This window comes from Aythya marila (genome assembly GCF_965140915.1).
Source record: "Aythya marila genome assembly, chromosome: 1".
Taxonomy (NCBI): domain Eukaryota; kingdom Metazoa; phylum Chordata; class Aves; order Anseriformes; family Anatidae; genus Aythya; species Aythya marila.
In genome coordinates, this window is record NC_139042.1 from 113,857,952 (window position 1) to 113,872,516 (window position 14,565).

General features: G+C 42.8%; 1 protein-coding gene across 2 annotated transcripts; it reads right to left on the reverse strand.

The window, feature by feature from the left end:
- Positions 1 to 240: 240 nt before the first annotated feature.
- Positions 241 to 12,609, reverse strand: TAGLN3 (transgelin 3). 2 transcript variants are annotated; one of them, XM_082752154.1, is made up of 6 exons: positions 12,518 to 12,609; positions 11,689 to 11,804; positions 11,082 to 11,263; positions 10,017 to 10,191; positions 5,056 to 5,158; positions 241 to 901 (listed from the first exon to the last, which is right to left on the reverse strand). In XM_082752154.1, the coding sequence occupies exons 3-6, from the start codon at positions 11,259 to 11,261 to the stop codon at positions 760 to 762; spliced, it is 600 nt and encodes a 199-aa protein (XP_082608280.1). In that variant the 5' UTR covers positions 11,262 to 11,263; positions 11,689 to 11,804; positions 12,518 to 12,609; the 3' UTR covers positions 241 to 759. The 2 variants fall into 2 exon arrangements, with proteins under 2 accessions (XP_082608280.1, XP_082608279.1); XM_082752153.1 differs by lacking the exon at positions 12,518 to 12,609 and having other exon boundaries at positions 11,689 to 11,873.
- Between the last annotated feature and the right edge of the window lie 1,956 nt (positions 12,610 to 14,565).

Consider the following 14,565-nt stretch of genomic DNA (forward strand, 5'->3'; position numbering starts at 1 on the left):
AGTGCGTTTGGCTGCTGGCTGGAGTCAACCCATCACTCTAGGTGAAGGTAAATCCAAGCTGAATTGGGTAGGAGTATATGTTTCAGACTCAACAGGTGAAATATCTTTTTTTTGTGAGCATTTTTAGGAAAACCTAGTGGGTGTGCCTTTAGATAAACACCAAATTGAACAGATAACAGATTGTAAACCTATAGCATGGACTCATGCAGAGAAGGCATTTGATTAGAGGCAAGACACATTGAGCAATCAAAACAATTAACTTCTCAGCACCATACCACGTGCTGGTTGGTTTGCATTGCTTTTACATCCTTTAAAGAACGAGTCTGAGATGTGTTTTAATGTCTTTATTCTTAGGTCAAACAATATCATCACTGAATTGAAGAACGAGGTTACTGGTTGAGATACAAGAGTGGTGTGAGACAAACATGGAAGATAACACTTTGCAAATAAATTAATACAGAATAATTGTCTTTGCATAGTTCAGAAGTGAAAAGTAGGAGGCAGCAGTGCGCACGTGCTGTGAACTGACACACAACACCACGAAAACCCAGGTTCCTAGATGAACTCTTGCAGCTGCAAATAAAACAAACCAAACCAAAAATACCCCAAACCTTAGAGAGGGCTAACTATGAAAAACCAGGCAGAAAGAGAACTAATGAGCTTTTTTTTTTCTTTTTCTTTTTTTTTTTTTCTTTTTTGTTTTTCTGTTAAACAGACCATGCTGCAGAAGGAGTGTTTGCTCTACAGACACAGGTGCTTTTAGATAATCTGCCTTGGCATGCCATAGCCTGTCATACCCGACTGTGAGGCTCCTTTGTTGCTGCCCATCTGAAGGCCTATTACGTTCTGTCCCTGACGAAGCTGCTCTTCTGAAAATCCTCGTCGATTCTGCTGTGCTTTCCTGTCCAGATGCACACAAAAAAGCAACACACACACACATGCAGTCATTCTGCAGATGCCCAAATGATTGTGAAAAGCAATCTGAAATTGGCTTGTGTTAACAGATGTTCCCCTTGTAACGCAATACTTCATTTGTACCATCCCACAGGGTGGACAATACTGGCTGCGCTAATTGCTTTCTTGCAGTTAGAAGCAATACTCTAGTCAAACCCACACTACCTCAGAATTTCACTGTTCCTTTTACTCAAGACCCCCAGGGTTATAGCTTCCCCAGCAGCTGTGACAGGTAAAATATTTATGTAATGCTGTATAAAACACTCATAATAGGCTTAAGTTTGTGTTCCGCCCTCTTGCTCTTAAAAGCTGTTGTCTGTGGGATCTGATCACTGAGATACTTATCTGTGCAGTAATACAATTTGATATCCATCCAGAGCAACAGGATACATCATTGGCATAATTCACTTCAGTGAAATGAATGTGAGCTGGATGTACCCAGAGAAACAATGGGGCAGAAAAATGACTTGCTCATTTTCACAAGAGTGGATGATGGTTGCCTGCAGGACAGAAAAATTATCCTGTTGCCTTTTCCAGATCTCTCTTTTCCAAAGACTTTGGCCTTTGCACCTGTGTCTTAACTGTATGCAAGTCCTTTATCTTCCGTCAAAACGCACTGACCACTTTTGTTTGGTCCTAGTGGTCTCAAAAGCCTTTTAGATCAATGAACATTTGTTGGCCCTTAAAAGGAGACTCTTTTCCCTCAAAATAGCTCTGGGGACAGAAGTGGCTGTCAAGTCTCTGTTAAACACAAAAGTTTGTACGCTATTAATCTTTCTTTTAAGCAAGGTGGGGAAAACAAGCCACTTGGACAAGAGAAGGGTCGGTCTGTTGCTGCAGCAGAGGCCCAAAGGGAGGGAGGCTCTCAGTCAGCTCCCAGACAGGTACAATCTGACTGCTTGCTGTGACTGTTTGTCCTGGGATCACCTTACGCCGCAATACAGCATCGCATTGCAATTCTCCTCCTCTCCCCACCCCACCACTAGATGGGAATGCTAGATTAGGTGCCTGCTGTGATTGCAAGCCATCAACGCCATCCTCCGTGGGGGTCTGTCCAGTACTGTGCTGAGCGCCATGGCTTGAGTCCAGCAGAGCACTTAAGCTCTGTGCTGGGCTCAGGGTGTTCAGGACATCGCAGGAGAGGAACCCATGTTCATGAAAGCAAAGCAGAAAGTTAAGGAACAGCCTCAGACAACCGGCCAACTGGTTGTTGTTCTTCATTGCATCTCTGATGCTAATGCACAGACTAATATGAGGGTTTATAGAGGCCCACCGCAGGATCTCAGGCCCAGAGCTCTTCCCAGAAAGCATGCCACTCTGGAGGGAAGCATGCAGGACTTGAGGCGCCTCAGAAAGCCACCCTGTCTCCCTGCTGCTAAATGTCTTCTCCAAAATCCTTACATGGGCAGTGAACCACTGCCAGAACCTCTGAGAGAGGATGTTTTTGGAACTATTCCTATGACTTAACTCAATCTCAGGTTCACTGCGTCTGCCTTTATTTAATTAAAAACCCAGGAACACTTTTTTTTTTTTTTTTTTCCCCACAGACTTTTCAGCTGTGCCAAGGAATAATTTCACAGAAAGTTGATATGTAACTATATATGATCAGGAAATGAGAATTGCAAGGAAGACATCAGAGAGAGAAAGAGAACCAAAAGGAAGTCTGGATAGGCTAATAAAAGTTGACTATATGTACAGTTTGTATCATCTAGCGTTATTTTTATGATCATAAGCACCGCCCTTAGTCTACTATGACATTACAGATAACAATGTGTACTTAAGATTTGCTTTTAGGTTAATATAAATGGCCTTAAATGACACTGTAGAAATGCAGGTGAGGGCAAGCCTACTCCCCTCAAAGCCTCACACTACTACAAGCTGTGCTTGGTCTCTCTGCTGTCACCCTTACCACCATGTGAGCACACGATACCACCACACAGCCTTGTTAACTTTTTGTGCCAGCTTTGCATCAGCACTCGAGGCTGCCAACCCACTAAACAGCTCACCAGGACAGACAAGGAAAGGACAACCAGGCCCGACGGAAGCAGGCATGAGAGACACTGGCAATGGAAAGTTAAAAGCTTAGCCCAAGTGTGGGGGTATCTTGGTCACTGCAGATCCACATGTGGATACTCTTATTCCACTTCATCTCGACATCTTTCAATTCAATTTAAGGTGATTAAGGATCAGCCTGACAGCCCTGACTTACGACTAACACTGGGTGGCAGTGAGGGCCTTGGTCTGCCTGAAGGGGTGGTTAAGCTACTCAGAAAACAGCTCCTGACCTGCCATATGTTATTTCCTTATAGAAATAACACCAGTTTTCCTGAAGACAGTGGCTACAGAATAGTCTTTCAGGGACTGCAGTACATATGTGTTGGTTATCCATACAGCACAGGCAGGACAGACAGCTAGGGGAGGAGGGAGGTGATCGTGTCTCCAATTACGCCAATGAAAACTGTTCCCACCCACAATTAAGAGCCCAGATTAAAATTAATTTTTCCATGTAGGACTTTGTTGTAGTTACATAAAACAAATAAGCCTGTCTGGGTCATAGTGATTTCACGTCTGGTTTATATTAAAGCTTGTAACTGGATTTGAATTTTAAAACCAATTATATTGAGTAAATACAAATCTCTTTGTGGACTGTATTACGTAAATTTAAACTAATTTCATATGAAGAATGTATAGGAGTTTTCACTTGTTCACCTAAAATTCAAGTTTCCTTTAGCCTCAATTAAACCTGCTCAAGCTTCTAGACAAACAAAGCAAAGTTTGCTTTGTTTTTGCTGATCCTCACCTAGACATTAGAAAATTCAAAGAAAACAATGACCAGGAGGCAGCACTTTTTTTGCTAATATGCTTCAGTCATTTCAGTATTAGAAATACTCTTGGATGGAGGAATCTCATTTCAATACCATGCCCGTGGGGCAGGAGGACTAACTGTGGGAGGATTTCCTTTTCTTCCTGTCCTTCTTCTCAGCCTTCTCAGCCAAAATAAATGGCGCTTTAGAGCAAATAAACATCTTAGCCAAGACAGGGAATTCTTCCCAGATAAGCGCTACTCCACAAGATTAAAAGTAACCAGGGAAGGAAATCAATTTCAGTTTGAAAAAAAAAAAAAAAAAAAAAAAGAAAAAAATGGAAAGAGGCTCCTTGTCTTCTGTTTGCTAGGTAAAGGGTCATGTTCTCAGCATGTCTCTCCATGTGGGGGTTTGCTGACATATAAGACAGCCTTCTCTTCCTGAGGCTTTATGTTATCTGATGTGGGGCAAAATGTCACCTTTCCTGCCAGCTACTCTTAGGACACACACATCTGCACAGCTGCTGCCACTTTAATTCTCTTTTCTTCATAAATGGATATAGAGGATTAGCTGAAGCTGCTAAACAGATGAATGTCATCGAAACTGGTTGCTGAATTTCCCAAGTTTTATTGATCTCCTTCCAAGGACTAAGAGACAGGGATAATGTCAGGGGATAAGAAAATTTTGCCTCTTCAGCGATCAATGTTGGCACCTTGCACAGCAAGATGGATGTGCTGCAGATATCCCTAGGGTGGGATGCTGCACTTCTCCCTGTGTGCAGTTCCAGGAGGGTCCCCATGTGTGCACGCACACATCCATGCCAACACAGCCTCCTAGCAGCCTTGATATAAAAGGCTGCCTCCAGGAGGAACCCAGAGCTGGAGCCATAGGCAAGGAGCTCCATAGTCCTGGTACCAAAAGTGCCTTAACAGTCCCAGGGCAGGAGAGACATGTAAGGTGGGATGAAGAGGGCTATCTGAGAAAAGGCAGCAGCATGGATGCACTGCACTGCTCCCATGAAGTTCCTCCCCAGCAGCCCTAGCATAACTTCAGACTGAGGAGGTATAGTTAGGCATCGTCCTAATAGTGATGTCAATAAGCTGGGAACCAGTGAAAGGCAGAAAATGCTGCTGCCTGGTTGGGTATTTGTTTTCCTCATCTAGAGTCCAGAGAGAAAATCTCTGCATTATAAGGAAATGTTGGAAAGATTCTTCCTTTCCTTCCCCAGTAAATTTCTTCAAAGTCTAAAGATAGAGAGCATTACCATCTTCCCATGGAAGACAGCTCTGGGTGTTACCTGTGAAACCAGGATGGGTCCCCTTTGTAGCATCCGTCATCCTTGGTGACCGCCAAACTGCCTAGGGCCATTAAGGTTCTCTGCACTGCTGCCATATCCTTCCCTGGAAAGCCAAACAGTGAAAACAATATAAGAAATCTTTGCACAACAAATAGCTTGGCACACGGACAAACAATTTCCTCCAATGTATTAACTATTTCCCTTGGCTCCCTTGAACAACTACATTAACAGCATTATAAATGCTATTTTAGACTTGCTCAAATGGAGGTGCTGACATGCAAGAGCTTATTAAAAGTCAGAGGGACCATGCTAGAGCAAAACTTAACTATTCAGGCATTGCCAGACTTCCAGGCTATTTTAATGCCTTCCCCCATGCTGTTTTAAGTCCTTCTAGATAATTGCATTGGCAGAAATTTTGTCTTTAGAAGTGGTCATTTTGGCATACAGGGAATGAAAATACACTCAGTAAAATGTGGCTGAAGGAGAGCTATGTGGCAAGTAACTGTGCTGTGCCTCAGCTTCTCCACCTGTAAACCAATCCCACTATCTAGCCACCAGCAATTTCAGACTGTCCCTGTGCTGACAGAATTCCTGGCAGTCCTCGAGAGGTCCCGTGCAGATAACTAGGATCAGCCCTTCCCAAATTGCTCTTCAAATCAAATCCCAAATCCTCCCTACTGGCTTCCTTTCACAGGCTGCCAAAAGTTGATGCTCTGCACTTTCATACCTTCAGTTCCTGCCATCCAGTCCTGACTTTCACTGTCCTTCCACATTCTCCCACCTTGCCTTATCTCACTTCATTCCTCATTTTGACAAATCAGGGCTCATTCCATCTTTAGCCAAATAAAATTTCCGTATCTGGTCTCCACTAGTTGTTCGGGTTCCCCCAACAAACAGTGGAGAGAGAAAAGCTTCTTGGGGGATAATTTCCCATCTATAGTGGGCAGGGGTGACTTTGCATATCATTTGCTTAGATGAATGCTTTCCACATACCCTAAAATTCACCAGGTTTCCAAGATGGCTCCTTGAAATGTATTTTCAAAAGGGGTTGCTATTCCCACTGCCAACATTTTTTTTTTTTATTTAAAAAAAATTGTATCCACTCCTCCTGTCCCTCCTTCCAAAATAAAGATAATAAATTCTCATTTTGCATCAATATCTTCTGTTGATTCCTCCAAAAAGGAATCATTTTTTAAAAAAGTGATTTTTAAAAAAAAATTAAGATTTTTCCTATTTTCTTGTTTCTTCCCCTCCATTTTGCCACTTGTTGAGAAAAGGGCAGAGAATGTAAAACAGCAAATAAAAACAGGCAGACTCTAACTCATTACTCAGCCCAAACAAGGTAACTTTTGGAAAACTTTCTAGCAAAAATGAACAACTCAGCTTCACTAGGAGTTGACTTATGTCTATCCAGTGGTGAGGGTTGGTAAGTTATTGGAACTTGTCTCATACATCTTTCGCATCTCCCTTCTTCTGAAATGCCTCCCGAACTGTTTCCACGACTTCCCTCCCTTCCTTTCTTTTTCAGTTCTTCCTCTTTCCTGAAATCACTTTTCTAGTTAATGGATCTGATGTTGAGTGCAAGTTCTTCACATAAGGAAATGAGTTACTCACAAAAACACCCAAACCACGTGATACTCGAGACATGACTATGACAACAGACTTCGGGAATACCTCCAGTGGATGGATATTAATGAAAAACATCATAGACCAGCTGAAGCGCACAGGAAAGCGACTGTGTGTTTATGGTACACATAGCCCCAGTTGTGGGCAGATTAATCTCAGGGCTCTGTTTCACACCAACCTAAATGTGCATAGCACTGGCTCAGGTGACAGATGCACCCTAAAGCTGAAAATGTCTAGCAGCTTCCTACTGCGACTGCCATACAGCCTATTAAGTTTACAGGAATCCTCTCCACAGGGGACCATGTGTGCAGAAAACAAATTGTCAGCTGAGCAGAGTCCTTGCTTTGCTGTGCTTGTTAAGGCAGGCTGTGTCAGATGGGGTTCCTGCTTAAGGGAGGGCCACGGGAGAGCCCGACATCTCGCACGTACGCAGGCACACGTGGAGCAGCGCGAGGTGGGGACTCAGAGCTGCCCGAAGCAGGGAATGTATCATATGCTGTAACAGATGCCACACATAACGTCCTCGGGATGCCTCCCGTGTAATGAGGAGCATCGTAACTGACTGGGATGAAAAAGGATGTAGGAAAAGGATTTGAAAGTGAATGAGCTGAATAATGATGGCGAACACACACACAGACAGAAAAAAAAAAAAAAAAAAAAGAGAGAGAGAAACAAAAGATGGGTAGCAAAACATCATGATCAGCCCGGCAGAGCCATCTGGCAGCCTCCCCCATGCTCCATGCTCTGCTTTATCTGTCAGCGGCGAGGGGGAGACGCGGCAGGGGAAGAAGGGCCCAGGAAGGAGCCCGGCGCCACGTGATGAAACAAAGCAGCGGCTGAGGCCCCACTTCGTGGGGCCCCTGCGATGCGTGTGACAGATGCTGTGGGAGAGGAACGACCCCGCATCTCTGTCATCTTGTGACATTCACCATCCCGTCCTTCATGGTGTGCTCTGAATGGCACAGCCTCATACAGGAGAAGGAGGGGGCCTCTGGTCACTTCTTTCTTTGGGTGTCCTCTCTCTCTGGGGGAAACCTGGCCTGAAGGCCTTCCTCTCCAGGCCCACAAAGGGGAAGGCCTGGACCCACAGAGGGAGAACTGCTCTGTATCCCCAAAATGCTGCTTTGTGCATCCAGAGACACATCTGCCTCTTACCTATCTGGAAACATACCTGGGAAGTATCTGTAAAAAACAGTGAACATCCTTCTCTTGGGCATGGATTAGGGAAAGCTGCTCAGCCCAGTACATTTAAGAAAGGACCAAAAGAGGTGACAGCTCACTTGGACCAAGAAGCCACAGAAATAAAGGAAAATACAACAGATGGACCGAGTGAGTTTGAAAAAAACAACAGCAGACTGCATACTAAAACATTTTCATTAATCATTACTAAGAATCTCAAAGCAAAAGCTCTCAGAAAACAATCAGTGCCAGAGAGAAACTGTTTTGTCAGACACACGTAATTTGCTTTCCCTATAAACATACACTGATGTCCCCTCTCTTTCTAAACAGGTTGTGGTCTGGAAATATTTTATGAAATGTAGGGGTACTGTAATTATGAAACAGTGAAAAAGATACTGTCCTCTCTGTCTAGCTAATGCAGCCAGGTTCAGCTGCTCCAGCCCCAAGGCAGCACAGATGCTAGAGGTCAGAGCTATGGTTAGACACAAGAAGCTCACACAGACTCAATCCTGGAGAGACATGCTGTTTCATCTCAGCACAGGAATAAGCAGCAGGAGGAATAGAAAGAGAATGGGGAAGTGAGGAGACGCATATTAGTTTTGGGAAGTCCTAAAACAACATTGGAGAAAAGTCCTGTATGTCTCACTCCTGAGTCCTGAGTTGTGTTTTGATTTTCTGACATCTGGAAGTTACCGGTTTATTCCCTTACATCTGCTGAAGAAAGGTGATGAGTGAAAGCAAGAAAATGAAGAGAGAGCTACCACCTTGAGGAGCTTTTTCTCTTAAAAGGAAGTGCTTTTTATCATAAAGATCTGCATACTGTTCTTTCACTTTCATCGTGCAAAGCCATTACAAGATGCAGATGACAGCAAAGGAAAACACCTGAAATAAGCTGTTATCATCCCTCACAAGATAGATGGAGCTTCTCTTTCAACAGCCTGCCAGGCTGGGGAGGAGGATGTTACCCCAGGGAAGTAAAAATCCTTTAATTTAAAGGTGGATTGCAAGAAACACAAAACACTGACCTGGAAAAAACAATCCAGCCCTTGTGTCCAAGGTGGGACCTGTCAAGTAAATCCAGTACCCTGAGAACATCACAGATCCCAGCAATGCCAGCTGTCAGCACATCCTTCCTCCCCTGTAACTCATCTGCACAGAGCTCCCTCATCCTTTGTGCCTCAAGCTGTCCTTCAGAAGAGTGATCCTTTCCACATCAGCCTGTGGAAACATAACCCACTCTTCGCTCCACGTTCGTTCCTGCATTAACTATACTGACCAGCCTTCTCCACCTTTCTCCATAGATTGTTCTCCTCCTTTCACCATTTCAGTCTCTTGGAAGATTTCCCCATTTCACTTCTCCACACACCTGCCTTTCTCTGCCCTGCTGCTGTCTTTGCTTTGAGTCCTTACATGAAGCATTTTGCATCACCTCACCCAGAGAGATGCAGGATACAGCGCGTATTTTGATGAAGCACCAGGAAGGGGTGCATCACCACAGAAGTGACTCAGCTCTCCTGCAACTGGAATGCACAGTGTCCACTTCATGAATGGGATGGAGAGAGCCTTCACCTGGTTTACTGCAAAGCTACAGGGGCACTCTGGATTTTTTTGCTGTTGCCATAGTGACCTTTCTAGAAAGATTGTACTGTTGCAGAGAGATGCTCAGCTAACATGATGTTACCAGTGGTTTCTGCTTCTCACTAGTCATAGATGAGCCCTCATTAGCTCTATAGAGACATATCTGCTCCTGGCAATGCATTTTATAGCTCTAATTTGAGCTTTGCTTATAATTTGAAAACTGCAATAAAAGCTTGTCGTCACAAAATAAGGGTTTTCCATAGTTGCTATTAGAAGTTATTTACTTGGAAATAATTAGCACAGAGAGCATTTGTTTTATTAGGTCTGCAGATTTCTGTCAGAATGATGGGCTTTTGGATAACACATGAGCTTGGAAAAGCTCCATTATGCCCTCAGGGTAATATAAATCTCTCAGAGGAGATAATGCACCACCGGAAGAACACAGTAATGAGATAAGGCAAACAGAAACAAAAGATAATTACATTAGAGAATATGCCTTAGACAAAATGCACCATTACAACACATCAAAGCAAAGTAAAATGAAGATTGCAAACTGGCTTCCAGTTTATTATTTTTACCTTCCCACAAATCCACTGTCTGGAAAATATCTGTTGTTCTTACTCCGTAGATTTCAGCAGCTTTTAAGAACTGGGAAATTTGTTCCATCTGCTTGAAAGCCATTTTTGATTCAGAGATCTTTGCAATGGGCTCATTTCCCTTTGGATGTAAACTGTTTATTAACTTGCATAACAGCTGAGAGAGAAACACAGAAACAGAAGTAGAAAGAAGTCACCAAAGTAGAAGGTAATTTCTGCACATGAAACGATGCTGCAAAATGCTTTTGACCTGGCCGGTTTCTATCAGGGACATAATTTCTTTGATTAAAAAACAAAGAAGAGACTTGGTAATAATCAAAGTATATTAGAAACGCATTAGAGCTTTTGTTAACTGATGGCAATAGCCTGACCAAATAAATCCTAATCTGCTAGAGACAACAAAGCAATCACTGGTATATAACTGGTATAGGTTATATAATGGCTGAGAAGAAACCACATGCCTGAGCCAAAAAAATAAGCAATGTCAATTGAAATACTGTTACAGTCACTTTGGCAGAGGTTCAATGATTAGCGTATTCCTACAGCCCACTGCAAACAGCAGCATCTGCCTGTTGTTCAGTAAACCAACAGAATACGATGTTTTAGCTACAGAACGATTCCCAAACAAGAAAACAGTTATGACATAAACCAGTCCATCAGATTTTCTACATCTATTCAATTTTTTATGTTGACAATGATGATTTCTTGAAGACAAAATTGTACATCTAATTTTAAAAACAGATCTCATTTAACTGCATGAGAAAAGGCGCTGAAGGAATGAGTCATACTCATATATAATGTGCATGACTCACAGGAGTCATAAGCACTGTACTAATCCCAGTACACTGGTGGAATAATTATTTTCTTAGATTAAGATTCCCAGCCAAAAGGACATCACTCAGATGCTAAGGTACACATTTCTGCACTGTCCATGAGCACAAACCAATTTAGCCAAGATGAACACAGAAAATAAGGACACATGATAATAAATACAAATTTACTGTGCACATAAAGTCACAGAGATGCAGAATTAGACAGAACACTTACCGTCCCATCCATCAACCAGGTCTGAAAATGCTGCCTTCCAGGAGGAGGGTGCTCTATCTGTTCTCCACACTGTACAATAATCCAGTTCACCAGCCTGGACTCTAATTCCGGGTCATATTTCTGTTCAATCTTTTCTTGAACTTCTCGGCTTAAGCCATAGCTTGGTCCTCTGTTAGCCATCTCTGGAACCAAAGCAGAACTTAGTTAGTGGGCAAGATCCTGGTCTGCAGCTTTGGAGAAGGCACCGGAAAATTAAAGTATAAAAGAGTGAACAGCCTGCCCTATAGGCAGTCAAACAGTTGTTCATCAACACTGAAGGTAATTGTATGGCACCGCTTATAGCTGTTCTGCAGAACAGGGGAGGGACCAGGGGGGGAATATCCTTTTCCAAAAGCACACATCAGCCACAACATTAAAAAACAAATAAAAGAGAAAACAGAAATACACTCCCCTAACCCAACCACAAACACAGAGGATGAAAAGGAAAATTTAAAGCAGGGAAGGTTTTAGAGAGAGTTCTGTTCTGATTACAGAGAGAGTACAATAGTGTTCTCAGATCAATGTTAAAAGCTGCCTGCAAATCCAGAAGCACTTGAAAATTGCCTACCTAATGCTTGCCAATAAGGAGGAGGTTATACATGGGAGCCCGAGGAATCCTTTCAGAGATGCAGTCAGGTTCGTCTTCAGCAGCGATGCAGGGATGGATATCCAGAGATTGGCAAGCTGAAAGGCGACGACGAATTTAAGAGATGAAGGCTGCCACAATGCTCTGCTGCTGCTGCAGCATCGTGGTTTGAAGACGGGTGTATTGATTTGATTTCCCTCACATATGAGGAGGGTCAGAGCAGGGGCGTTGCTAAGAGCCATTAAAGAGGCCTGCCTACTCAGTCACAGCCAGGGGAGCCTGTTTATCTCGCCCATCTGCAGCCTGCTCTCAGGCGTGTTTTCTCAGCCCTGTGCCGTTCAGACTCTGTTTTACTCCACCTAGTCTATATCAACCCAAACTACATCGAGCATCCAAGTGCCTGATAGTTAGCAGTACAAACAAAGGGACTTCACCAGATGCTCTGTTAAACAAAGGCAACATAAATTTGTACGCATCTCATGGATTTTTAATCACAAAGCAAAAGCAAGCCCTTTTTCTCCCTGTTCTGCATCATGATGCTAACAAGCTTAGCATATGAAAAATAATTTCTCTTCTTCCCTGCTCAAGTACTCATAAAAAGTTTCAATAAGGGGCTAATAGGATTGAAAGTCAAGGAAGAGAAAGCTTGCAGCAGAATATTACCATCACTCTATCACTTTTTAGGCTATTAAATAGCATCCCAACAAAACAAGTTAAACCATTAAAACCAAAGGAGAATCACTAAAAAATAGCAAACGTTCTGCAAAGCACAAGGTTCATACTTTCTGCTGATATGAGTCAGCATACTTACAGTGATAGCGAGGGAGCTCTGCCCATGTAGGGATGTTTAAGTTTTGGTTGTACCACTGAAGTGCCGGGAGGGGAAGGAAGGAAAGGGTTAAGACAAGAGACTTCTTTTCAGGTCCCATTTATGCAGATTTATTCTTTATTAAACAAAATCACTTTGCTCCTCTCTGAGTTGCACCAGGCTGTCAAATGTCTTTCATCCACATCAGCCCAGCTACGAAATAGCTCCCATTTGGCAAATGAATCTTGTTCAGCTGGATATGAAAGGAGATCAATAAACCCAAGGTGGATTCACAGTCAGCTTTGCCAACAAAACGCCTGCTGTTGCCTTTAAAAAAGTAAGAAGAGGAAAGAGGTACAGCTCCTTGTATATCTACCTCATAATGGTCTCCTCGTCCATTACTTCTTCATTTTAAGACCATGAATTCTCAGATTTATACTGCTTGAGATGCTTCTGGGCTTGAGAACACTCAAGAGATGAAATATTTAATAGATGTCCTAATTCATTGTTGTCTTCCACGGGCATTTCATTTAGTGCTTTCTCCTCTCTGCACCGGTAGTTTTAAGCCCCTGTGAAGCACTTGATTACATAACTCAGAGCATGTTACGTGATGAGGCCATTACTTGAGCGCTTTCTGTCCCAGAGCACACGCTGCTGGAAGCTCAGCAAATGCACAGAGACCAAGAGGGCAAACCAGGCCTGAAGATGGGAGAAGGAACAAACCGCAGCTGCAACAGTAAACAAGAACACGTGAATTTGCTGGCCTTCCCCCTCAAGCAATGGTTAAGGGCCTAGTGTTCTTTGGCCATCCCACAAAGAACGAGAAACTACATTTTGTAATTTCAAATCTTTTTGCATTCTTCTATTTAAAAGGGAGCTACCAAGATGGCTCGTCTGTTTCTGGTCACATCAGGGTGCTCATTGCTCACTAGCAAAGAGATTTCTCGAAAGCCATGCCCCTTTGCATAAGCCTCAGCCCCCCTTTCTGATTTGGGGGCAGGGGTTGGTAATTTAACTCTCCTAAGCTGCAGAGCAAAGGTCTCCCCCTGCACAGATGTTGGCTATGCAACCTGTTCTCGAGGGATTGTTCCGTACCGTGGCAGCTGAAAAGCCATCTTGGCCATCAATATCAATTTTTAATAAGGCTTTGAAAACCAGGAAAGCTGCAGAGGGTTGGAGAAACGCCAGCCCCATACCAATATTTTCAAAGTATAAGTAATCAAATCATAAGCCCGTTATTGTGTCATCAACCCTGGGAAAAACAATGGACTGAGTTTGGTTTTCAAAGAGATGGGGTTGACACAATTTACTAAAAGCTCTTCAGTGTATCGCATTTGGTTACTGCCTGATATGTTGATTAGGGAACTCAACTGATTCTGAAGCAACGTGACACATTAAAGAGATTAAAAGCTGGCTAACTAGTAGGCCCTATAATACAACTGCAAATTAGAAATCAATGATCTTGTTTATTTTCATTCAGTTTGTACAGGGATGTGTTCCCACGCCTGAACTATTTAATGTTAATTAGCAGTCACCAAAAAAAAAAAAAGGCAAAAAAAAAAAAAAAAAAAGCACAAATTCTAAGTAATGTTCCAGCTCATACAGGCTTTGATGAGTAAACAACGAAAATAAAAATTCCTCCACAAATGACGATAAGGATCAATATGAACTCAGTGCAAAAGCAGGGCCTTTTCAGAGAGCTGCAAGGACAGAGAAGTGCTCTGGAGACTCCTGGTTTCATTCATGGCCTTGCTTTGGCAGAAGATACTTGGAGATGTTATACAGAAGAGTGAGACTGGAGGACAAAAAGAAGCTATTAGAATATCACTGTCTTTTTAACTGTGCAAACTGGGTGGCAGAAATATCAGAATTGTGGGGACACTATGACTTTCAAAAATTATAATAAAAAATAAAACAAATTGAACTTTCCCATTCATTTGAAATCCAAAATCTAGAGAGCCTCAAAGACAAAACATGTTGGCTAACTTCAGCAAGTATCTTTGCTTTCATCTGCAAAAGACCTTCTTTGACAGCTCTGAAGGCAAGTCCAA

Coding starts and splice junctions, on each gene's coding strand:
- TAGLN3 (XM_082752154.1), bottom strand. CDS start 11,261: ATGGCTAACAGAGGACCAAGCTATGGCTTAAGCCGAGAAGTTCAAGAA. Junction 5,159..10,016: donor GACAGTGGATTTGTGGGAAG/GTAAAAATAATA, acceptor TTGGCTTTCCAG/GGAAGGATATGGCAGCAGTG. Junction 902..5,055: donor GACCCATCCTGGTTTCACAG/GTAACACCCAGA, acceptor GCATCTGGACAG/GAAAGCACAGCAGAATCGAC.